The 27,556-nt window shown below is 35.2% G+C and overlaps 1 protein-coding gene across 1 annotated transcript; it reads right to left on the bottom strand.

The window, feature by feature from the left end:
• Nucleotides 1-16,191: 16,191 nt before the first annotated feature.
• Nucleotides 16,192-19,416, bottom strand: LOC107962936 (probable flavin-containing monooxygenase 1). Its single transcript, XM_016899499.2, has 4 exons — nucleotides 18,870-19,416; nucleotides 17,804-18,044; nucleotides 17,166-17,344; nucleotides 16,192-17,045 (listed from the first exon to the last, which is right to left on the bottom strand). Exons 1-4 carry the CDS (start codon nucleotides 19,341-19,343, stop codon nucleotides 16,353-16,355), a joined length of 1,587 nt encoding a protein of 528 aa, XP_016754988.1. The 5' UTR covers nucleotides 19,344-19,416; the 3' UTR covers nucleotides 16,192-16,352.
• Between the last annotated feature and the right edge of the window lie 8,140 nt (nucleotides 19,417-27,556).

Below are 27,556 nucleotides of genomic sequence, written 5' to 3'. Positions count from 1 at the left end.
GTAAACTTACCTCCAGACCCACAGCTTGTGTAAGCAATTTCATTCATAGCTCGTGTGAGCAATTCTAGTCTGCGTATCTAAAATTCCTTTGCTATTGTGACAGCCCAAAATTGACCCTAGTCGGGAAGTGGTTTCGGGACCACTAAACCGAGTCATAAAAATAATTAACCGTCATAATTGATGCTCATTATATGTACATGTGCACGTGTGAAAATTTCGTGTTTGAATTTTGTTAATTGTAAGTGAATTTTATCAAATAGGACTTATGTGAGAAAATTTTGAAATGTGATAGGTCAAAGCATAAGGGCCTATTAGTGCATATTGAAAAAGGGGGCACTTGCATGTCAATTTCCCCCCTATTAGTAGTGGTCGGCCATGACAAGCATGGTAGACCAAGTGTGATGGGCAAGACATGTCATAGACATGTTGTGTTGGTGCATCATGGGTGGAAAAAAAATAAAATAATGAGCATGGAAATTAAATAATGAAAGGGAACATGATGAAAACAAAAAAAAAGTGTGTGGTTGTCTCCCCCCCCCCATTTTGCCGAAACTAGAAAGAAAAACAAAAAAAAAAAGGTGTTCATCCTTTGGTTCATCCTTGGCCAAAAATTTTAAGGAGGAAGGAAGAAGAAAGGTTGAAGAGGTTCGGCCATGCATGTAACTAGGCTAAGGTATGTTTGATGATGTTCCATGAGATGCATGCATGTTTTAGTTGTTAGCTTGAGTTCTACCTAGCCCATGGTCTAAATCTTGCTATGTGATGGAAATGACACTTGGCCATGGATGCATCATTCTTGGTTGATGTTTGATGTTGTGGTGATGAGGCATGAAGATGAGTTAAGTTTCGGCTAAGGTGGATTTGTGTTGATGTCATTTGCATGCTAAGTGTAAAGCTTTGTAATGATACATGTGATGGTGATTGATGACTCTTGGATTTTCTTTTTGGCATTTTTGAGTTAGACATCAAGTTCTTTGTGTAACCCATGACCAAAATTGAATGGTATGGTGTCTTGATGCATTCGGCCATGGTAGAAAATAGATGTGAAATGGTAGTAAGGTGAAGTGCAAAATGTTAGTATTTGATTACTAGTGTATATATGCGTATTAGTCGAGTTTTGAACTTGAAACAAGATGATATTTATAATCAATACAAGTAACCATACTTGTAGGAAGTATTAAGCATATAATCGGCCCCAACATAGATATGCATATTCGGCCATAGGAAGAAGATTTGATGTTGCATGTATTCGGTTAGAGGCAAGCATATTGATGCTTTTGTCTTGGCTTAGCAAATTCGGCCAAGGGGGAAAATTAGCTAAAATGTTGAGTTTGATTCATGATTCCGTACATATGTGACTTTAATGTCTAATGTATAAATATGGGCTAAGTGCCTTGCGTTCCTCTTTTCGATGCTCAAATGATTAAATCAATTTATTTGTTTAATTAAGCTCAAGAGCAAAGGGGAACTAAATCCGATAAAGGGAAGGAAAAAGTGGTTGAATAGCTATCGGAATCGTTCGACAACATCCGAGGTAAGTTCTTGAGTAAAAGAGCTTAAATTATGATTTGATTAGATCATGTTTTAAGCAAATTAAAATCATGCTCTTTGTGTGTGGCTATTGAGCCGAAATTACAAGAATGATAAGTGTCTTGTGTTTGAGTTTTGCTAACGAAAATGAAATACGAATGTGCCATGATTTATTGTTAAATGTGTATGGTTATTTGAATGATATCCGGGCTAAGTCCCGAAGGCTTTGTGCTAAGTGACCATATCCGGACTAAGATCCGAAGGCATTTGTGCGAGTTACTAATTCCGGGCTAAGCCCGAAGGCATTTGTGCGAGTTACTAAATCCGGGTTAAGTCCCGAAGGCATTTGTGCGAGTTACTATAACCGGGCTATGTCCCGAAGGCATTTGAACGAGTAGCTATATCCGGTTAAATTCCGAAGGTACGTGATTTGGGAATGAATGATCTTGCTGTAAAATTTCAGTTAATACGCTTGAAACATCCCAACATTAAGGTATGTTTCGTATGTGTTTTGAATTAGTTGAGCCCTTACAAACAAGTATTCGCTCAGTTGATAAATGAGCTACCGGCCTTTGGCTAAGTTGATCTTTGTGTATGAATAAAAGGGTTGGTAATGTGAAGTAAGTATGATATTGAAAAATTGTGCATATGAAATTATCCGTTTAGCTACATGAATGCTATACTTTTGTTGTGCTGGAATCCCTTGCTCAAAACTTACTAAGCATAAATTGCTTACTCCGTCTCCTTGATTCTCTGTTTTATAGATTTTGGTTCTCCAGCTATCGGACTCGGGATTTTGAAGTCGAAGTCACTCACACTATCAAAGCCCCCCCCTTTTGGTACAATTTTGGTTGAACTTCGAAATGGCATGTATAGGACTACCCTTTTTGTTGGGGGTCATGGACCCTTTGGACTTGTATAATTTTGGATAGCCATGCGAAAATGGCTTATATATGTTTGAGTATAATGTTATAATCATTTGGTATGGATATGGTTATTGAGAGGTGTGGATATGCTTAACAAGGATTGGCCATGGGAATGGTTAATCACTATCATAAATTGGTGCTATTTATGCTAAAAGGGCTAGTTGAATCATGGAAACTATGAAATAGGTAAAGTCTACCTTAAAGGCAGATGCTGACAGCAGCAGTGATGTAGAATTGGAAAATCACTAAAAATATTAGGAATGGAATTAAATAGTTAATAAATTATGTAAACGAACCTTGATGAATCTATTTTCATAGGAAAGTAACGAAACAATCATATGAACAATATGTTAAGAGATATTCAGGTTCTCGTGAGACAGGGCCAGAACGGTTTCTGGATTCCTGTTCCGACTTTGGAAATTCATTATAAATTAACCAGAGACAATTAGGAGTCATGCCATATATGTATAGATTCCTCTCTGAGTCTAGTTTCTATAGAAACAAACGGAATCAGTATTGAAGCCCTGTACAGGGAGATATCCAAGTCGTAATGCGCAAAGGTCAGTGTAGTCGATCCCTGTAACATGGGAGAATTTGACTAATAAACTGTACTAATTGGCCCAACCAAAAATTCTAGAAAAAAATATGTAGATGGGCATATGAGTCTAGTTTCAGGGAAAATTTACGGAACTGGATTCCGAGTTTCTGAACTCAAGATATGATTTTTAAAGCGACTAGTACGGAGATTGGCAGTGTCTGGGAAATTTTTTTTATAAGTGGTTTAAAGTCTGTTAACACCTCGTGTTCGACTCCGGTGACGGTCTCGGGTTCGGGGTGCTACATTTGATTGGTATCAGAGCCACGGTTTAGTCGATTCTAGGACTACCGTAATGCGTTGGGTCTAGCTATACATGCCATTTTATGTGATTATTTGATAGTGTGGTGATTTCTGACAATTGTAAATGTGTTTATTTATAGTAATGGATCCCGATCCCGACCGAGCGGTAGCTGATGATCTTGAGAGTGTAGCGCCTGCTCCCGCACAAGGGACAGCGTCAGCGGACTCTCAACCTAATGCTAGTAACCCGAATGATGAAGCTAGACAAGCTTTCTATAGCGTGATGAATGATTGGTTCAACCAATACATTCGAACTAATACGGTGTTCCACAACCTCCATTCCCGACAAATACCACCCCCGCACCTACAATACCTCCGGTAACTGACCAAATAAGGTCAAATAAGCCCCCAGTTGACAGAATTCGAAAACATGGGGCTACTGAATTTAAAGCTACGGATAGCGACGATGCCGAGCAAGCTGAATTTTGGTTGGACAACACTATCCGGGTACTCGATGAGCTATCTTGTACACCCGATGAATGCCTAAAGTGTACTATCTCCTTGCTACGCAATTCTGCCTACTATTGGTGGAGTACTCTGACTTCTGTTGTGCCCCGAGAGTAAGTAACTTGGGAGTTTTTCCAAACTGAGTTTCGGAAAAAGTATATCAGTCAGAGATTTGTTGATCAAAAACGGAAGGAATTTCTAGAGCTTAAGCAAGGTTCTATGTCGGTTACTGATTACGAGCGAAAATTTGTTAGACTCAGTAGATACGCTCGGGAATGTGTTTCGTCCGAGGCTATCATGTGTAAACGCTTCGAGGATGGGCTGAATGAAGATATAAAAATGTTCGTTGGCATTCTTGAAATACGAGAGTTCGTAGTACTTGTCGAGCGAGCTTGTAAAGCCGAAGAGCTTAGAAAAGAAAAACAAAAAGTTGATGTGGGAACTGGAGAGTTTCGTAAAAGATCTTCGGGAAAGTCTCTTCAACAGGCATCGAAGAAATTTCGAGATGATGTGGGCCGATCTAGAGGCACTTCGGGCCTTTTTAGACGAGATCGTGATCGACCCCCTGCGGGTACACGAGGCACTTCGGTCGCCAGTGTTGGGAATGAACGTCGAGACAGAACGAAATGTCGATATTGCGGTAAATGGCATTCGGGGAGTTGTAGATTCCCTGACCGCTCCTGTTACAAGTGCGGATCAGTTGACCACTTCATTAAAGATTGCCCGAGGTTGTTTGAACAGAATGAAAATCAGAGTGGGAAACCGGGTGCTACCACTGCTCGAGGTAGACCATCTGGAAATACGGGCAATGCTAGTGGTGGTCAGAGAGGATCTAGAGATGCTACGACCAGATCCGAGGCTCGTGCGCCTGCTAGAGCTTATGCTATACGTGCCTGCGAGGATGCTTCTTCGCCTGATGTTATTACCGGTACTTTTACTCTCTTTGATACTAATGTAATTGCTTTGATTGACCCCGGTTCTACTCATTCTTACATATGTGAAACCTTAGCATCCAGTAAGACTTTACCTATTGAGTCTACTGAGTTCGTAATTCGGGTGTCAAATCCCTTGGGTCGTTACGTGCTTGTCGACAAAGTGTGTAAGAAATGTCCCCTAGTAATTCGAGGTTCCTGTTTTCCGGCGGACTTGATGCTTTTGCCGTTTGATGAATTTGATGTTATTCTTGGTTTGGATTGGCTGACCGCGCATGATGCAGTTGTGAATTGCAAAAGCAAGACTATTGATTTGAGGTGCGTAAATAACGAGATAATCCGAGTTGAGTCTACGGACTTAAAGGGGTTGCCAGCTGTAATATCCTCAATGTTGGCCCAGAAATATGTAAGAAAAGGGTGCGAAGCATACCTTGCGTATGTACTTGATGACAAAGAATTAGAAAAGAAACCCGAATCTGTGCCGGTGGTTTGTGAATACCCGGATGTTTTCCTGAAGAATTACCGGGTTTACCACCTGTTCGGGAGATAGAGTTTGGTATTGAGCTTGTACCTGGGACTACGCCGATTTCGATAGCTCCGTATCGTATGGCACCAACCGAGTTAAAAGAGTTGAAAGCTCAGTCGCAAGAATTGACGGATAGAGGTTTCGCTCGACCAAGTTTCTCACCTTGGGGTGCACCAGTATTGTTCGTGAAAAAGAAGGACGGAACCATGAGGTTGTGCATTGACTATCGTCAACTGAATAAAGTGATGATAAAGAATAAATATCCGTTACCGCGTATTGATGATTTGTTTGATCAACTAAAAGGAGCCTCAGTGTTCTCAAAATAGATTTGAGATCGGGCTATTATCAGTTGCGAATTCGAGATTCGGACATACCCAAAACTGCCTTCAGAACGAGATATGGTCACTACGAATTCTTAGTGATGCCGTTTGGACTCACTAATGCCCCTGCGGTATTTATGGATTTGATGAATCGGATCTTCAGACCATATTTGGATCGGTTCATAATTGTGTTCATTTATGACATCTTGGTCTATTCAAGAGATGAGACCGAACATGCTGAGCACCTGAGATTAGTGTTGCAAATTTTGCGGGATAAGCAGTTATATGCTAAGTTCAGTAAGTGTGAGTTCTGGTTAAGAGAGGTTAGCTTCTTGGGTCACGTGGTATCCGCATCGGGTATTCGAGTTGACCCGAGCAAAATTTCAGCCATACTTAACTGAAAGCCTCCAAGAAATATTACCGAAGTTCGGAGCTTCCTGGGGCTCGCCGGTTATTACCGACGATTTGTAAAAGGTTTCTCGATGATAGCCACACCAATGACAAAGCTACTTCAAAAGGATGCTAAGTTCGAATGGACGAAGAAATGTCAGAAAAGTTTCGATCAATTGAAAACTTATTTGACTGAAGCTCCAATTTTAGTGCAACCCGAATCAGGCAAAGAGTTTGTCATTTATAGTGACGCATCCCTACTTGGGTTGGGTTGCGTATTGATGCAAGAAGGTCGAGTGGTGGCTTATGCGTCGAGACAATTAAAGCCACATGAGAAAAATTATCCGACCCATGATCTTGAACTAGCTGCCATCGTATTTGCTTTAAAAATATGGCGACATTACTTATTTGATGAAAAGTGCCATGTATTTTCGGATCACAAAAGTCTCAAATATTTGATGACTCAAAGAGACTTAAATCTGCGACAAAGACGTTGGCTTGAGTTGTTGAAAGATTACGAGCTTGTCATTGATTACCACCCGGGAAAGGCTAATGTGGTTGCGGACGCCTTAAGCCGGAAATCATTGTTTGCTTTACGAGCGATGAATGTGCACTTGTCTGTTCTACCCGACAATGTGTTAGTAGCTGAATTAAAAGCCAAACCATTATTGATTCATCAAATTCGTGAAGCCCAGAAAGTTGATGATGAATTGGTTGCAAAACGGGCTGAGTGTGTTCCGAACAAGGAATCGGAGTTTCAAATTGATGATGATGATTGTTTGAGGTTCAGAAGTCGTTTGTGTGTTCCAAGGAATTCGGAACTCATTTCGATGATTCTGAACGAAGCCCATTGTAGCCGAATGTCAATTCACCCGGGGAGTACGAAAATGTACAACGATTTAAAACGTTGGTTTTGGTGGCATGGTATGAAACGAGACATCTCCGACTTTGTTTCGAGATGTTTAATATGTCAACAAGTGAAAGCGGAACATCAAGTGCCTTCAGGATTACTTCAGCCGATCATGATACCTGAATGGAAATGGGATCGAGTCACAATGGACTTTGTGTCCGGACTGCCATTGTCAGCAAGTAAGAAAGATGCGATTTGGGTTGTTGTCGATAGACTGACTAAGTCGGCTCACTTTATCCCCGTGCGTACGGATTTTTCATTGGATAAACTAGCTGAATTGTACGTTTCTCAGATTGTGAGATTACACGGGGTACCTATTTCTATCGTGTCGGATAGAGATCCGAGATTCACCTCACGATTTTGGAGGAAATTGCAAGAAGCTTTGGGAACCAAGCTGCATTTTAGCACTGCTTTTCACCCCCAAACCGATGGTCAATCTGAGCGGATAATTCAGATACTTGAGGATATGTTGAGATGTTGCATCCTCGAGTTCAGTAGTTCATGGGAACGGTATTTACCTTTGATTGAATTCGCTTACAACAATAGTTTTCAATCAAGTATTAAGATGGCACCTTATGAGGCTTTGTACGGTCGTAAATGCCGTACACCATTGTTTTGGACCGAGCTCGGTGAAAGTAAAATTTTCGGAGTTGATTTGATTAAAGATGCCGAACAGAAAGTAAAGGTAATCCGTGAAAGTCTGAAGGCAGCCACAGATCGTCAAAAATTGTATGCGGATTTGAAACGAAAAGACATTGAATATCAGGTGGGAGATAAAGTGTTTCTTAAAGTTTCGCCTTGGAAAAAGGTACTCAGATTTGGCCGTAAGGGCAAGTTGAGCCCGAGATTCATTGGGCCGTACGAAATCTCCGAACGAGTTGGTCCGGTTGCGTATAGATTGATTTTGCCCCCTGAACTTGAAAAGATTCACGATGTCTTTCATGTTTCAATGCTTCGACGTTATAGATCCGATCCGTCACATGTGATTAATCCCTCAGAAGTTGAAATTCAATCTGACTTGAGTTATGAAGAAGAACCGATTCGTATCCTAGCTCGTGAAGTGAAAGAGTTGCGAAACAAAAGGGTTCCGTTAGTTAAGGTGTTATGGCTCAAACACGGGATCGAGGAAGCTACTTGGTAAACCGAGAGCTCGATGAAAGAACGATACCCAAACTTATTTACCAGTAAGATTTTCGGGGACGAAAATTTCTTAAGTGGGGGAGAGTTGTGACAGCCCAAAATTGACCCTAGTCGGGAAGTGGTTTCGGGACCACTAAACCGAGTCATAAAAATAATTAACCGTCATAATTGATGCTCATTATATGTACATGTGCATGTGTGAAAATTTCGTGTTTGAATTTTGTTAATTATAAGTGAATTTTATCAAATAGGACTTATGTGAGAAAATTTTGAAATGTGATAGGTCAAAGCATAAGGGCCTATTAGTGCATATTGAAAAAGGGGGGACTTGCATGTCAATTTCCCCCCCTATTAGTAGTGGCCGGCCATGACAAGCATGGTAGACCAAGTGTGATGGGCAAGACATGTCATAGACATGTTGTGTTGATGCATCATGGGTGGAAAAAAAATAAAATAATGAGCATGGAAATTAAATAATGAAAGGGAACATGATGAAAACAAAAAAAAGTGTGTGGTTGTCTCCCCCCCCCCATTTTGCCGAAACTAGAAAGAAAAACAAAAAAAAAGGTGTTCATCCTTTGGTTCATCCTTGGCCAAAAATTTTAAGGAGGAAGGAAGAAGAAAGGTTGAAGAGGTTCAGCCATGCATGTAACTAGGCTAAGGTATGTTTGATGATGTTCCATGAGATGCATGCATGTTTTAGTTGTTAGCTTGAGTTCTACCTAGCCCATGGTCTAAATCTTGCTATGTGATGGAAATGACACTTGGCCATGGATGCATCATTCTTGGTTGATGTTTGATGTTGTGGTGATGAGGCATGAAGATGAGTTAAGTTTCGGCTAAGGTGGATTTGTGTTGATGTCATTTGCATGCTAAGTGTAAAGCTTTGTAATGATACATGTGATGGTGATTGATGACTCTTGGATTTTCTTTTTGGCATTTTTGAGTTAGACATCAAGCTCTTTATGTAACCCATGACCAAAATTGAATGGTATGGTGTCTTGATGCATTCGGCCATGGTAGAAAATAGATGTGAAATGGTAGTAAGGTGAAGTGCAAAATGTTAGTATTTGATTACTAGTGTATATATGCGTATTAGCCGAGTTTTGAACTTGAAACAAGATGATATTTATAATCAATACAAGTAACCATACTTGTAGGAAGTATTAAGCATATAATCGGCCCCAACATAGACATGCATATTCGGCCATAGATAGAAGATTTGATGTTGCATGTATTCGGTTAGAGGCAAGCATATTGATGCTTTTGTCTTGGCTTAGCAAATTCGGCCAAGGGGGAAAATTAGCTAAAATGTTGAGTTTGATTCATGATTCCGTACATATGTGACTTTAATGTCTAATGTATAAATATGGGCTAAGTGCCTTGTGTTCCTCTTTTCGATGCTCAAATGATTAAATCAATTTATTTGTTTAATTAAGCTCAAGAGCAAAGGGGAACTAAATCCGATAAAGGGAAGGAAAAAGTGGTCGAATAGCTATCGGAATCGTTCGACAACATCCGAGGTAAGTTCTTGAGTAAAAGAGCTTAAATTATGATTTGATTAGATCATGTTTTAAGCAAATTAAAATCATGCTCTTTGTGTGTGGCTATTGAGCCGAAATTGCAAGAATGATAAGTGTTTTGTGTTTGAGTTTTGCTAACGAAAATGAAATACGAATGTGCCATGATTTATTGTTAAATGTGCATGGTTATTTGAATGATGTCCGGGCTAAGTCCCGAAGGCTTTGTGCTAAGTGACCATATCCGGACTAAGATCCGAAGGCATTTGTGCGAGTTACTAATTCCGGGCTAAGCCCGAAGGCATTTGTTCGAGTTACTAAATCCGGGTTAAGTCCCGAAGGCATTTGTGCGAGTTACTATAACCGGGCTATGTCCCGAAGGCATTTGAACGAGTAGCTATATCCGGTTAAATTCCGAAGGTACGTGATTTGGGAATGAATGATCTTGCTGTAAAATTTCAGTTAATACGCTTGAAACATCCCAACATTAAGGTATGTTTCGTATGTGCTTTGAATTAGTTGAGCCCTTACAAACAAGTATTCGCTCAGTTGATAAATGAGCTACCGGCCTTTGGCTAAGTTGATCTTTGTGTATGAATAAAAGGGTTGGTAATGTGAAGTAAGTATGATATTGAAAAATTGTGCATATGAAATTATCCGTTTAGCTACATGAATGCTATACTTTTGTTGTGCTGGAATCCCTTGCTCAAAACTTACTAAGCATAAATTGCTTACTCCGTCTCCTTGATTCTCTGTTTTATAGATTTTGGTTCTCCAGCTATCGGACTCGGGATTTTGAAGTCGAAGTCGCCCACACTATCAAAGCCCCCCCCTTTTGGTACAATTTTGGTTGAACTTCGAAATGGCATGTATAGGACTACCCTTTTTGTTGAGGGTCATGGACCCTTTGGACTTGTATAATTTTGGATAGCCATGTGAAAATGGCTTATATATGTTTGAGTATAATGTTATAATCATTTGGTATGGATATGGTTATTGAGAGGTGTGGATATGCTTAACAAGGATTGGCCATGGGAATGGTTAATCACTATCTTAAATTGGTGCTATTTATGCTAAAAGGGCTAGTTGAATCATGGAAACTATGAAATAGGTAAAGTCTACCTTAAAGGCAGATGCTGACAGCAGCAGTGATGTAGAATTGGAAAATCACTAAAAATAGTAGGAATGGAATTAAATAGTGAATAAATTATGTAAACGAACCTTGATGAATCTATTTTCATAGGAAAGTAACGAAACAATCATATGGACAGTATGTTAAGAGATATTCAGGTTCTCGTGAGACAGGGCCAGAACGGTTTCTGGATTTCCTGTTCCGACTTTGGAAATTCATTATAAATTAACCAGAGACAATTAGGAGTCATGCCATATATGTATAGATTCCTCTCTGAGTCTAGTTTCTATAGAAACAAACGTCATCAGTATTGAAGCCCTGTACAGGGAGATATCCAAGTCGTAATGCGCAAAGGTCAGTGTAGTCGATCCCTGTAACATGGGAGATTTTGACTAATAAACTGTACTAATTGGCCGACCCAAAAATTCTAGAAAAAAATATGTAGATGGGCATATGAGTCTAGTTTCAGGGAAAATTTACGGAACTAGATTCCGAGTTTCTGAACTCAAGATATGATTTTTAAAGCGACTAGTACGCAGATTGGCAGTGTCTGGGAAATTTTTTTTATAAGTGGTTTAAAGTCTGTTAACACCTCGTGTTCGACTCCGGTGACGGTCTCGGGTTCGGGGTGTTACAGCTATAGTTCTCTGGGCAAAAACCATAATTAAATGAATATGAATGAATAAAAAGATTAATTGTGATATGAATAAGAACTTTAGTATATACGTTTATAAATCGAGTACAAATTGGATATCATATGTTATGCTATATTGAATTGTTGTACATGTATATGTGAATTGCTTTATAAAGGCTTGATGTATGAGTAAACTAAAAATTTGATTATTTCATGGAAATGTATATGAAAGTAATAGGATGCCAAAAGATTTTCGTACTTAGCTACATTATGTTTTCATTGCTTAAATGTTGATTTATCAGGATAATTTAAGTGAATTTTCATATGGACTTACTAAGCATTCGTAATGCTTTTATGTCTTTGTATAGGTTATTTTGCGAAACACGTCGGTCAGATCAACCCGGTGTTCACACTATCTAGTCTCTGATTCGATAGTCTTTTCTTTGTTCTAGACTCGACTATGTGGCATGTATATAGTAGTGGATTTGTGCTTAGGTTGTCTTGAATGATTATAAGTTTGGCCTAATGATGATATTTATTTCAAATGGTTTGGTAAGTTGTGCAAATGTGTGCGCGCGCGCGCGTGCGCACGTGTGTGTGTGTGTGTAAATTGGCATTGTGGTAAACCATGTTTGAGACAAGTGAATGACTAAGTTATAATGTTCCATAGGTTGATATAACATATTTGGATTAATAGGTTTGTTTGGCTTTAAATATGGTTTTGTAGTATAAGTTTTGGTATATGGAAATGGTATTAAAATGGTGTCAAATTGTAAGTTTATGTATATTAGGCTTGAATGGTATAAGTGTTCATCTTATGTGGAAATGGTTTTGATCTATATGAATTGCTTGATTTTGAAGTGATAATAAGATATATTTACAAGTAAGGTGAATGATAGCATGGTCATTTATGAAACAAGCATATGAATGGTTAAATTAAGTGACATGGATATGTGAGTGGAAATCATGAAATATAAGGATATGATTAAGTACTAATTGTGGTAGATTGACAAATGATTTTGGTATGGATAATTTGGTATGAAATGTATATATATATATGTGTCTTGCATTTCAAGGTATGCGTTTGAGAGTGAAGAATGCCACTGCTTGAATGTTATAGTGTATGGCTTGATGTATAATTGGTTAGTAGAGAAAAGAATGTGCATTGAATTTATGCATAATCCTATTAGTATATATAATATTAGTATATATAATATGAATGTGATTGCAAATTAAGTACCATTTGAAGTAGATTAGTAAGTTGGTTTATCAAAATTGAATTGTGGTAAAATGGAAGGATTATGTATTAGTTGATTAGCATGACATGCTTAAATGAATGTTGATTGAATTGGGCGCCATTTGAGGCATATTGATATATTGTTTGAATGTGGTAAATTGGTATATATTTTATTGAGTTTATACAAGTTTTGAGTAGGTGTAATTGTGCAATTGAAAATAAAAATTATGATTGGCGTGAAGTAGGCACTAAATGACATATTTTGAGCTACACGAGCTAGTGACGTGGCAGTGTGTCACACACGAGTTAGTGACACGACCGTGTGCCACTGAAAGATATGGTTCATTAAAAGTACACGGTTCTTGTTTGTCACTTGGGTTGGCCACACGCTCGTGTGAGTACTGTAGTTTTAGCCATTTAGACTTCCACACAACTATAAAGAGTTACATGCCCATATGACCACTGTTTTGCATGTTTGTCTTTGTCTTATGAAATTGTTGCAATTTGATCATTGTCTGGTCAACTCTAGAGCTCACATAAGCTCATATAAGACTTGTGAAAAATTTTAAATTGTATCTCATGATTAAATTGATTAAAGTAATTGAATTTTGACCATTGATTGCTTATAATTGTTCTGTTTAGTACTATAGCATCCCATAATCCGATTCCGACAACGGGGACGGGTGAGGTGTTAGACCAAACTTTAATCTATTTCTATATTAACCTTATAAATATTAAATTCTAATATTTACGAACTCGAACTACGGAAATGGGATTTCAAAATCACAGTTTCCGACACCACTGAAAAATTGGGCTGTTAGAGGTTTTTATGGAAAAACACAATTGTTCTAAATACAAGTTGTTCCAAATCATGATTGTTCTAAATATAACTATTTCTGAAAAGCCATTATCTTAAACAATAATTGTTCCGAACTTTAATTGTTCTCAAATAACTATACTGAATGACAGTTGTTCTAACTAAAATTCTATTATGAACATAACTATTCTCGAACAACAACTATTTTAAACAAGAGTTATTACTCCGAAAGAGATATTAAGTGAAACAATGATGCTACTTGTTTTATGCTTGATAATACAATTTTTTGAAGTACAATATTATTTATCTTAAATAATAAAATGTTAATAACAAATATTAATGCATTCGAAGACAAACTAATGCGGTAGCTGATGACATGATAAGGATGGCAACCATGGATGACCGTGTTGTTTTTTTTCCGCAGTACTCCCTCTGGAATACAAACTGAGCTTGATAGGGACTTATTAGGTTCCCCTTTTATGGGTAATATGACAGGTTAATTTTGTTCTGAACGGCCTCTTTCTTCATTAAAATGATTTTATTAAATTAAAATATGTATGCTAAATCCAAAGGAAAACAACAATGGTTCCAATTATGTTGTCCATCATGGGGGGTTAAAGCAAATTTCTGAGAAGGTGGTCTGGCATGCACGTTTTGAGGAAAGAAGAAAACAACACGTCATCATGAACCCAATTATATGAATATTATTACGAGACTTGCTTTACTTTTATTCTAATTATTATTATTTGCACCAACTATATATTATATTACTCTGCAAGTTCAGTGTATTCAGTCAGAAAATTGGACAAACTCATCTTTAAATTTCTATTTTGTGAAAGACCAAATCAGTCAAGACGCCTCCCCCGTCAATTAAAACTCCAATCTAATTCATGAAAACGTTGTCCAATAAAATGTTTGGTCTAATTTTCTACGAGTACCTATACCATGTATAAAGTTACATATTTAGCTTTTATAATTCTTTTCTTGACCCATCATAGCCATTAAATCTATTAGACTTATATGTAAGTTGTGGATTTAGTACATGTCATCTAATTTGATTATTTCTAGCTTCCAATTTTTTAGTTTTGGAATTTTAATCTTAACTCAAATGACAACTAGTAAATTATTAACTAAAACGACATAACTGTGAAGATTACATGGAAATAGCAAGCTACATAGCATCATGCGCATATGATATTATGTTTGCTACATACGATTTTTGAAAATGTGGCAACTATATTATCACATACGTAATACTATGTCAACTTCCTATTTTTACATAAAAAGCCACATAATCTTAATTAACAAATTTAATAGCTACTATTTGAGTCTAGACCATAATTTTAAATTTTAAAAAATATAAAAATATAAAATTTATATTTAAACTTATATGCAATAAAAAATTTAATAATAAAAAATAATTTAAGGAATACCACTTACATGGTAACTAATATCATAATTTCACTTAGAATGTTTTTAAGTGTATTTTCTCATCAACCAAAGTTTTTTACAAAAATATTATAAAAAAATAAAAATTAACCAAAATATTATAACTTTTTTTTATTTACCAAAATATTACTTTTTTTATTATTTACGAAAATATACCAAAAAAAAAACCCTGCAAAAGCCTGCAAAAAGCTGACATCAGCCTGATCAGGCCAATCACATTGGCGGCACCAAAGGTGCCAAAGTGATTGGCGGCACCAATAGTGCCAAAGGGGCTAATTGCCTTCTAAGCCCTCCTTATTTATTATTTTCTTTTTATTCCCCTTCAACTCATTTTTTTATTTAATAAATCTATTTTAATTTAATAAACTATTCTCATTTAATAAACTATTAAGTAATACTTAATTTTTTTAAATTAAAAATGAGAGAATTCTAATTAAGTGACCCTCTACAGTTTCAAGGACCTAACATGCAAATTTACCATTTCGAATTTTGAAAGTGAATTGCTGCTGCTGTGCGTGTGGGGACACTAAAATTGAAATATGGCTAATTTCCTTCTAAGCCCTCCTTATTTATTCTTTTCTTTTTATTCCCCTTCAACTCATTTTTTTAGTAAATTTTATTCCCCTTCAACTCATTTTAGTAATAATAAAACTCATTTTTTCTATTTGGGTTACATTTATGGGTGATCAGTTTTATTATTACTAAAATGAGTTGAAGGGGAATAAAATTTACTAAAAAAATGAGTTGAAGGGGAATAAAAAGAAAATAATAAATAAGGAAGGCTTAGAAAGAAATTAGCTACATTTCAATTTTAGTGCGTCCCACACTCACAGCAGCAGTAGCAGCAATTCACTTTCAAAATTTAAAATGGTAAATTTACATGTTAGGTCCTTGAAACTACAGATGGTCACTTAATTAGAATTCTCTCATTTAATAACTCATTTTTAATTTGAAAAAATTAAGTATTACTTAATAGTTTATTAAATTAAAATAGAGTTATTAAATGAGAATAGTTTATTAAATTAAAATAGAGTTATTAAATAAAAAAATGAGTTGAAGGGGAATAAAATAAATAAATAAGGAGGGCTTAGAAGGCAATTAGCCCCTTTGGCACCATTGGTGCCGCCAATGTGATTGGCCTGATCAGGCTGGTGTCAGGTTTTTTTTCTATTTTTTGTTTTTTTTTATATTTTAGTAAATAAAAAATTTATAATATTTTGGTAAAAAAAAGTTATAATATTTTAGTTATTTTTTATTTTTTTTATAATAATTTTGTAAAAAACCCCATTAACCAAGATTGAAGTAATATCAAGTGCAATACATGAATATATATACGCGAAAATTTGGTCTTACGTATACCAAAAAATGTAAATCAACCACGCATTTAAATCCTTTATTCTAAACTTTTTCATTATTAATCAGCAAATCATACATGAAGATGGATGGAAAACTATTTTATAGTCACTACAACAAGGCAAATTATCATATATCTATAGATATACTGCTTTATTCATTAGCTAATTAATCAAAATATTTCTTTTTAACTAGTCTTCTTCTCCATAATCTTGACTGCTGTAAGGAGCGAAAGCTTCCAACACCCAATTATTCTTCCTCCAACATTTCCATCCCATCTCTTCACAAATCTCATCACTGTGGTTAATACTGAATGTAGAAATGCAATGCCTCTTGTAGAACCGAGTCGTTTTCTTCATGATCTCGATTTCTTCGCTGGTTTGGTCTAGCATTTTCTTGATGCTAGGTAGCTTGAACAGTCCATCAGCCAGTCTCGACAGCCATTTGCACCTTAGCTCAGCCGTCTGCAGGTTCGAAACACTCTCGATGTACCCTACGAACGCCATGTTTGGGATCAATGGATGGATTGTGCCCCTATATAACGGCATGATCCCCGACGAGTCGACTATTAAACTCGAGAAGGGTTGAGGCAGCAGGTCTTGGATCTTCTTTTTGCCTTCGAAACCGGTGGCGAGGAGCACCACGTCGGCTTCTAACTTGGTGTTGTCTTCGAATTCGAGTCCCCCATTCCAAAACCACCATCTGGGTGTTTTTTTAAACATGATCTTTCCGTTGTCTGCCTCTGAGAAGAAATTTTCAGGCAGGATAGCCATTTGGCAAGATGCATAATCTTCCTCAAAGGGGTGGTCTGGTTTTAGTCCATACTTCACTAATGGAAGCTTCCACACCAGATAAGACTCTATGAACTTGGAGACTGCTTTTCTCTTCAGTAAAAAAAAAAAAAAGAAAAGAAAAGAAAAAGAAAGAAGTGAATCGATGTATTTTACATAAAAATAAAAAGAATAGTAACTGTAGCAGTGAATAAGAGTAAATCAAAGTATTACCACAGGAGACAAAAGAGGGAAAAGCAAATTCCTGAGCAGCCCCTGGTTTGGCCTTTGATGGAGAAACTGAGAAGACCTTGTTGAATAAAACAAGAAAAAGGGCAAACCCCAAATCCAGTAAGCTGGAACCGTCCAATGTAGTGTCCTTATCACCATTGTACAAGGTTGTCCATCTGCTCCTTTTTATTTTAACACAAAAGCAGGCGAACCAAAAAAGTCAAGATACAAGGTAACTAAGCTAGTTAGTCAAAATCACGTTGCAGTTTCTAGGAAAATCAATCCCCAATGTCTAGAATGCATTTTATGACTATTTAGAGGGACAAAACAACAATTTATTTTCTTTAAATTTAAAAAGGAAGACACATGAAGTTAACCTTAATTAAGTGGCTAATTTAGGGGGGAAAACACTTGTGTGGTTAGTAGTTAGTTGTTTCTATTACCTAGTTAAGTATGTCGAAAGCATGCATGAAATGCAATATTTTATGTTGGATCAATGCTGTAGTCAATGCATTATATATTAGATATGGGTGGTTGAAAAAGTACATGTGAAAAATGTTTAACAGACAATTCTATGGAGCTTTATGATAAAGAGATAAATATATATTTGGTCATAGTTAATCATATATGGATGTATATACCTTGGTTTGCCTGGGCACATTCAGTAGCTAAATCAATGGCAGATTTCTTATAGCCAACGACAGCGACTTTCTTGCCTTTCAACAACTCTCGGGCGGCTTCTTTATCGAGCTTAGAATAATCGAGGGTGTGCATAACTTTACCACCATAAACTTCTTGGCCTTTATTGGGAGGGAAAACTGGCATTTTCGGTATATCCCCGTATTTCCCTATGCATACCACCAGTAGTTCAAACCCATATCTCTGCATGTACCGTGCATCATCATATTATTTTTCCCTCAGTTCCCATCATTCTTTAACAGTAATCACTAATAAATTGGTATCAAGCATTTAATCATAACATATCTATATATGGATAATATGTATAAACATTCTGGGGGTCAACTTGGTCTTGGTCTGGCTTAGATTTTTTTGAAACCGTTCAGACTGTGACCAAATATAACATGTCAGAAATAATAAATTATTGGAAGTACAACTAGAAGATCACTTTTGGGTTTAATTAACCAAGGACATCCGTCATGCATTTGTGCTACTTGTTCATTTAATTAAGGTGTATCAATGAACCATTTTTTTTTTTGCTGATAATTAAATCAAATAATTTTTATTGATATTTAATTAAAATTAAATAATTTTAGTAATATTTGTTCTTAAAAATTCAATTATTATTAGTTGTAGACGTCATCTTATGGCTTATATGATTGTACATGTATAAATCAGATATACTATCACATATATCAAATAGGGTTGACCAAAAAGAAAAATACATATATCAAAAATAAATTTAATAAATAAAATGAAAAGATAGCAGCCTAGGTCCCTATCAAAAACCATGCAAGATTTCTAACTGGAACTAACTAGCAACCCAAGCCAAGAAAAAAGAAATACCAAAATAGAAATACATAGGCGAAGGGTCTTAACACAAATGGTAAGATTAAGGTTTAGGAATACTGATATCCCAAGTTCAAGATTTAATAAATTTATTATGGTATCTTATAAAATAAATATTGTAGGATAAAAAGTGGGTTCAAATTAAATTAGTGATATATATGATATGATTTAAGGAACAACCTCTATAGTTTTTGGTGGATGTGTTTCCACAGCGACTTCCCAGACAGGATGGCCACTCAAAAGAGGTCCAAACTCTCCAGGTCCAGCCGCCACATCCAAGTTAGTGGTTTCTCTGCCGTCGCCGCCGCCAATGTAGCGAATCTCAACCACCCTGGAATTGAACCTAACAAACTTCAACACATCAAAGTGTGTAGCATAAGCATGCAAGTAGTGGAGGATGTCAAGATAAGAAGGGAAAGTGGAGTTATCCCTTTGAGGCCAAGGGTAATCCGAGAATTCGAAATCGCATGGAGGAGTTTGGAGCTTAGTGGAAGCAAATGAGCAATGTTTCCAAACGCCACCAATTGAATCAGTGGCCTCGAAAACGATGGGATTATGATGGGAGAGCTGTTTAGCAGCAGCGATGCCGCTGATACCAGCCCCGATAATCCCAACCCCCGTTGATTTACGGTAGCTAATTTGCTCACAAGCCATGTTGGCAGAAAAATTAATATATGAATAATGCTACGAGCAAGAAAAATAAAGCAAAAAAAAAAATGACACGAGCTCTTAGCCAATGTATTGGTGTGCTCAAACTCAGAGACTAGCCCACTATTTATAAAGGAAATAGGATTGAGAGTTATGGGATTTTCCTGGTAAGTTGTTAAGTTTATAATATATGCCAAACTTGTTAGGTTCAACAGTGTCCTATGTTTTCCTACCCTTAATTTCCTTTTGTCAACGCCAACAATGTTAATTGTCAGGGTAACTATTGAACAATAATCTTAATTATAATTAAGAAAATTATTTGATTTGCTGGCATATATTATTTTAAATTCTTAGGGTATTGAATTTATATTTTAAAAAAACATAAAAATTTCTAAAATTTTGAAATTAATCCCATTAATAATGTTTTGAATTGCGGGCAAATTACACATAAAAGCTCTATTTTTTAAAAATTTACTGAAATGGGCTCGCTATTTTATTATTTACCGGAATGGGCCATTTTCCCCGAAATCGCATCCACGTCAGCGCGATGTCAGGGGATGTGTCAGCAAATTGCGTCCACGTCAGCGCGATTACTTACGTGGCAACAAATCGCGTCCACGTAAGCGCGATTTGCTGACGTGGCATGAACAGTTTATGTTTCTTAGCTTGTAAAACTTTGAAAGGCCATAACTTTTGGCTCGGTTGTCCGATTGAGACGATTTTTTTTATTTCGAATAACTTTTCGATATCTACGTGCTGACAAACAGCCGAAGGCGGTATGCCGCAGTTTTCATCAAAAAAGATCCTTTTTTGCCCCTAAATTTCAATTTTTTCGGTTTAGAATTGAATTTTGAAACATTCAAATCATTATTTTCCTTATTTTTTTGAAGTAAACACCGGATTTTTTTTACAGAATTGTTGTATTATTTTTTCTGATTTGACACGTGTATAGAATAGGTCCGATAAATCATTAGAACGTAAGTAATATAATTAAGATAATAACAGTATTTTTATAATATATTAATTAATTAGTTTAGCTTAGTTGGTTAAGATGCTTGCTCTTTTCCCTTAGTACCTTGGTTCAAATCTTGTTGGTAATAATTTTGAATCTTTTTTGTACTTGTTGCATTTATTTTTTAATCAATTAACTCTTCAATATTACATTAATATATATTATTAGTACAATAGTATAGACGGATTGACAATTTGAGCTACAATATTATGAATATTAACTACAATACATAATTTGAGCTACATATTACACTAATACATTAATATGTATTATTAGGGACAAAATACCAAAAAAAGGGGCAAATTACACATAAAAAGGGGGTATTTATCCTTTTTTCTTTTTGACCGTTAGGGGGGGGGCAACGGTCAAATTTTTGACCGTTGGGTACTGTTCACACGCGGGTCGAAATCGCATCCACGTCAGCGCGAGTTGTTGACGTGGACGCGATTTCCTGGCGCGTACCCTGACATCGCGCTGACGTGTACGCGATTTAGCGGAAAATGGACCATTCCGGTAAATAATTAAATAATTGGCCCATTTCGGTAATTTTTTTAAAAAAAAGGCTTTATTGGTAAATTGCCCTTGAATTGCATGTATATTGCACTGGGTATCAATTCTAGTCGTCCTACTTGTCATCCATTATATTTCTTTGAAATTATTAGATTAATTTCTCAATTAATTACATATTTTTAATGGTCTATTTGTGAATAATGAATGATGGACTGGGCATCAATTCTAATAGATTAGTTAGTAAAAGAGGTTTGAATTCTTGTGTTCCCATTGAGATATGTATATATATAAATATAAATGAGCATCAACTTAATTAATTAAACCATGTGTGGGTTGAAGTCAATGTATAAAAAAAGATTATATGAATTTTGATCTTAGAGACAATGGTCTAACTTAAATTAATTAAAGGGCACAATATGTGCTTATTAATTTGCCGGTTGACTTATTAAATAAATATGCAGCAATATTGTCCTTCCTTTGTACCGATTGGAATTGACTTTGTAGAGGTAAACCCAAGTCCCTTATTTATCATATTCATATCCTTCTTTCCATCCAAAGTTTCTATTTTAAAAAACAAACAGTTGAATTGTAGTATATTAAACTGAGCATAAACACCACTTATTTTATTTGAATAAAGGATTGCTAGCATCTTTTTAAGAGGATCATCGAACACCTACAGGCCCACTTTCCCATTCGAGATCATTTTAGCTATACGGTCAGCAGCTTAGTTCTTTTCCCTTGAGACGTATCGTAAACGTTAATGCTTGACACACATCAAAAGTTGTTGGATATGTTTGATCAAAGCAGAACTCGATGCTATCGATAGGGTACCTTGAATAACCTTGACTACCTCCAAATAACTATTTTGAACCGTGGCCTTGAAAAAAAACCATAATTAGATGTATATTGCATTGATTATATGCGATTATTTTTAGTTTATTAAACAATATATTTTTATTTCATGTAATTAAGAGTATATTAACTGTCTTAATAATTAAAATTTAAACCATAATTAAAGATTTAATAAAAATAATAATGGAAGTCGAACTCTTTTGGATTCTTTTAGCAAGTACGATTTGATTGAAAATGCCCAAAAAAATGTATTCATTTATAGTTGGTAAGTCATATAGTTGAAATACCCACAACAATATACTCGAATATTGGATAATTTAAGGGTGAAAGTATAATTTAACATGAATATATATAAAATGTATTTCAAAATATAAAATCTAATAATAAAAATATCTCACATCTTTTAATTACTTTATTAAATAATATATTTTCAATTAATACAATTAATGTAATACAATATTTATTATTTAAATGGTTGAAAATAATTAAAATATATTTTTTTAGTAATTAGATATTACAAAAAGTTCAAATCATAAAATATTTGTATCATATTAAAAAGTTTACATCTCGTGGATGAATACTTTCAGCTATTCATTTTTTTTTTATTCTTTTTAGTTTTCAAGTCAACGTATACAAATTGGTCTTATCAATGTCAGCTTCTAGATCCCACCAATGAATGAAACAATTCTAAGAAAAAAAAAAGAGAAAAAATGAAGTAAGAAATATATTTTAAAAATAAGAAAGTATTAAATATATTAGAAGTCTTTGTATATTTTTTAAATTTAAAATTTAGTCTCTATGTTAATTTTGAGATATTGAGTCCCTATACTTTTTTTACTTAAAAATTTTGACCCTTTTGTCCTGTTTTGCAATTATAAAAAAGGCATAATGACTTTTTAACTCTGGATGTTTATAATTTTGGTCAAATTGATCCTTACTCTTTTAAAAACACATAAAATGATTTTTTTTATATATTTCCAATAAAAATCCTGACTTTCTTTTTAAATTATAACTTTTAAAATACATTTAAAAATTATTAAAAAAATTCCTTTTCCCCACTTAAATTATGACATTTTTTGGTTAAATATTTTAATTAATTAAGCTTTATAAAAATATGTATTTTAAAAATACTTGATTTTAATTTTTTTATAATAAAATTTTAAAATTTTCATTAATAATAAAGTTTTAAAATTTATAATTTTTAACAAAATTTTAGTATTTTTATTGAAAATATAAATAAACCTTTTAATTTTATGTTCTTTTGAAGAGTAACAATCAAATTGACAAAAAAAAATGAACGTTGACAGTAAAAAGAAGTTATTCTCCTTTTTCTAATTGCAAAATTAGATGAAGGGATTAAGATTTTTAAATAAGTTTCAATAACTCAAAATTAAAATACACGAACTAAATTTTAACTTTTTTAAAAGTACATATATCTTTGACATATAGAAAGCTTGAAAAATAGTTTGACATTAGTAATGAAATCTAGTGTGTGTATATATATAGTTAATAATTAAATATTTGTTATTACTAGAAACCAAAGTGCTTTTGTTTTTGGGAGGAGCATTAGTGACAATATACTGTTGGCCCAAGAGCTTGTTAGGGGTTATAATTGATGCACCCTGTCACCTAGATGTAAGCCTTTGCCTTTCTTAATTGGCACTTTATTCTTATTGTTTTGGCTACTTTGGGATTCCCTAGTCAATTTGTTAGCGTGATAGAGAAGTGCATCACTAAGCCTTGATTTTCAATTTCAGTAAATAGGGGTTTGATCTATTTTAGAGGTACTGCTAGGAGAGTAAGAAAAGGGGATCCACTTTCCCCTTATCTTTTTATGATTGTCATGCATGTTCTGTCGAAATTACTTGATGTTTAGCTACCATCGGATATGCCATAAGCTTAACTGGACTCATTTAAACTTTGCTGATGTCTTATTAATTTTCTCTAAAGGAAATTTGGAGTCAGTAGTGGGAATACAATGTGTCTTGCAACAGCTTTATTTCTTCTCAGGCCAACAATTTAATCCTGGCAAGAGTGAGACTTTTTCTTCAGAAATCTTAGAAGAGGATCTTCAACATATATGAAATCTTATTGGGTTTAAAAGAGGAATGCTTCTAGTAAGGTACTTAGGAGTTCCATTAATAATTAGAAAATTGACCGTGGTTGATTGCTCGCCATGGATTGAGAAGATAAATCATAGGATTAATGGATGGATAGCTAAACATCTTTCTTATCCTGGAAGATTTCAACTCATTTAGTCTGTTTTATTCAACATGCAAAATTTTTGGTGTAGACATTTTATTCTCCCAAAAGGTATTCTTAAAACTATTAATCAACTTTGCCTAGCTCAAGTTTTTTTCTGAAAAGGGCAAAATATGGATGCTAAGTGTGCAAGAGTGGGCTGGCTTGCAATTCGCAAACCTAAATCAGAGGGAGAGTTAGGTTTGAAGGAGCTTGATAGTTGGAATCAGGCTTGCTTTATGCAAAATTTGTGGACTATTTTGATTCAAGCAGGATCTCTTTGGGTTACTTAAATCCAAGCTTATGTTCTTAGGGGTAGGGATATGATGAAAGTTTCTCCTTGCTAGACGAGTAGTTGGAGCTGGAGGAAACTTCTCAAATTAAGGTGTTGGATTGGGTTGATTAGAGATCCTCAAACGGGTGAACTCACTGTCCCAAGACAAAAATATTCTAAGTGAAATCTACAATGGAATTAGAGGTAGAGTAACCAAGGTAAATCGGTAAAAGCTGTTGTGGTTCCTTATCATATTCCAAAGCATTCAATGATTGGTTGGATGGCAATTAATAATTATATATTCTAACGGTGATTATGTAGTAATTAATAATATTGTAATTAATAAAAAATATAACTTCGTACTTTTATATATATTGTAAATATTACTCCTTTAAAATAAAATTATTGTTTGATATTTGTTACAAATAATACATTAGTCTTATTTATTGCCATGTGTTTGAAAAAATTGAATAATGTTGTTTCTATTAATGAATGGAACAATTCTAAAACAGTAAGAAACAATATTGAAAATTTAAATAAAGTTAATAAAATATTTGTAAACCCCCTAACCCGACTTAGATGTTACAGTTGAATTTGGAATACTACAATAGCCACCGAATTGGCCTAAAAACACTATCGGGGTCTATAAAACAACTGTTTAAAACATTTACTTATTTTTGAAGAAAAACTTAGCATGCTTTTGTTTTAACTAAAAGATAAAATTTTCACAAAAACGATAGATTTTGAAGTTTATTTAGTAAACATTGATTTCCATTTTACTTACTTTCAAAAACTCATTTACATGATATCACAGCAGAAAGTGATATTTAAAATAGTTTTAATGAAGATAGACCAGAATTTTATGCCTAATTAATTCAAAATCCATGTCTCAATATCTTAAAACCAATTTAAATGTCATGCATGCCAAATAAACTCAAAACTTAGGTCTCATGCCACAGTTCAAATAAAACAATACAATTCTAATTAACAAAAATTATAATATTAAGTTTAAAATACTTTTAATGAAAAATATTAATCTGAGTCGAGACCTTTCAGATGTCAAGTCCACGTCCTGACCTTGTGGGTTATTTGTAAAGAAGAAAAATAAATGGGGTGACCTTAAGAAGCTCAGTATGAGTCCAATCTGAAGAAAATCATGTAAAACAATAAACAAAGCATACAAAATAACAGTTCTTAGAATAATCGCAATTGTATAGCAATTCATAGTATTAGTTTTCCAAATCAACACATCACTATAATATTTTAGAATTCACAGTTTTATATGCACATGCTTATGAATGACAATGCAATTTTAGTTTATTAGAAAATGTCCTACCCAACTTCACTACACACCACACTATGAGTTCCCTAGAACTCATCCATCCATACTAGAGGTGCTCATGGGCCAGGCGGCCCGGCCCGGCCCGGCCCGACGGCCTGCCTAAAATATGGGAGGGTTTGGGTAAAAATATAGGCCCGAAATATGGGTTTGGCCAAAAAAAAGAGGCCCGTTTCGAAAACGAGCCGAGCCTCGGGCAGCACTTTTTGGCCCGGGCCCGGCCCGGCCTGAATATAATAAATATTTTTATTTTTTATTTTTATATTTTTAAAATACTTTTTTTATATTTTTAAAATATTTTTAAAATACCTTTTTTTATTTTTTAAAATTTTTTTGGTGTTTATTTAAAAAAAAGGCCAGGCCGAGCCGGGCTCGGGCTTATGAATTTTTTCCCGGGCTGAGCCTGGACAAAATTCCAGGCCCATATTTCGCGCTGGGCTGGGCCCGAGCCTGGGACATGGGTCGAAATTTTTTTTGGGCCCGGCCCATGAGCACCTCTAATCCATACACATCGGGTTGTGGATAAACCACCACTGATTTGCAGATAAATTGCCACTTTGTTGTAAAAAATTGTGGGTAAATCATTAGTATTTTTAGATAAAAACATTTGTAGATAAATTGTCACTTGGTTTGTGGATGACTGTGTGGCAAGCCGTGTAACAGGTTGAGGCGTGTGGATCACGAAGTCCATAAATTCTACAATTGTACATGACCATGTGGTCCACATGCCCGTGAGGGAGACCATGTTGCCCTAAACCTATAGACGATCATCATCGATTCATTTGGAAAAGACATACACCTTTCACCACGGGTTTGGTTGACGCTTCCTATAACACCTTAAACTTGGTCGAGACGTTGCCAAATCCAGGAATGTTACGAAGAATAGTTCAAAAACCTTCCTTTTTTCTTATAAACATCATACAACTTTATTTTAAAAATATGATGTTGTACTCCTTAGTGAAAACCACCGATTGATTTTCCTTTCAATTTAAACAATAATTTGCAGTGAAAGTTTAAAATTCGTTATATTTTAAAAATCGAGTTTATTATATCAAAAGCGTTTGATCACATAAAACAGTTCTTTTTGTGTTTTGTTTGTCATACGTCGTAAGAAATTTCAAACTAGATTCAAATCTAAAAATTAAACCCAAAAGTCCAGAGAGTCCCAAAACTTAAAAACTCTCAAAAGAAAACCTGAAAATTAAGTAAACTTTTTAAGTAAATACGATTTACAGATAAGTGGTCACAACTAAGCCTCCGTCGCACCGACTCGCCTAAATCTGAGGGTTACTTGAACAGAACAGACAGATAGAAAGTGAGTTTTAAAAAAGAATCAGTGTGTAACTCAACAAAAACATAAATCCAGATTTTATTGCATAACATAACAGATACAAACATAAGTCCTTTAACAGAATCAAATTATCAACAAAATCATACAGATACAGATATAAAAAGTCCACCTACATCCTCTACACACCAACTCTGACCATCCCAACACACCACGTGGGGTGTAAAACACCCACCTAGCCCTACACACTACATAGTGTCTGTACGACACTTTTCAAAGTAATCACAGCCATGCTGCCAGTATATCAGCAATATAACGCCTCATAAAATACTTTCTCCGCATATTACATATCCCGCCTCACAATCAGATACAACAGAATATCAGATAAAATAGAATTATCAGATGCCAAATACCAGAATTATCATATCTAATATGCTCGTATAACAGATAACAGACATGCATATAGATAGCAAATCACACATTTATCATTACATATCATACATTTAGGTACCATACAAACAGTTTATCAAACCTCATGCTTTAATAGTTTATCTAAATTTATACTGATCCCATGGAAGGCCTATAGTCGATCGGAACGACGTGTACGACCTTAAGGAAAATTTCAAAAATTTGGGCCCACATGCTCGTGTGGCTTGCCCATGTGGCCCACATGCCCAAGTTGGCCCTGCCTGTGTAGCCCAAA

The sequence above is a fragment of the Gossypium hirsutum genome, chromosome D06, assembly GCF_007990345.1.
Source record: "Gossypium hirsutum isolate 1008001.06 chromosome D06, Gossypium_hirsutum_v2.1, whole genome shotgun sequence".
Taxonomy (NCBI): domain Eukaryota; kingdom Viridiplantae; phylum Streptophyta; class Magnoliopsida; order Malvales; family Malvaceae; genus Gossypium; species Gossypium hirsutum.
Note: the sequence above shows the minus strand (reverse complement) of the source record. Positions and strands in the feature narration are given on the sequence as shown.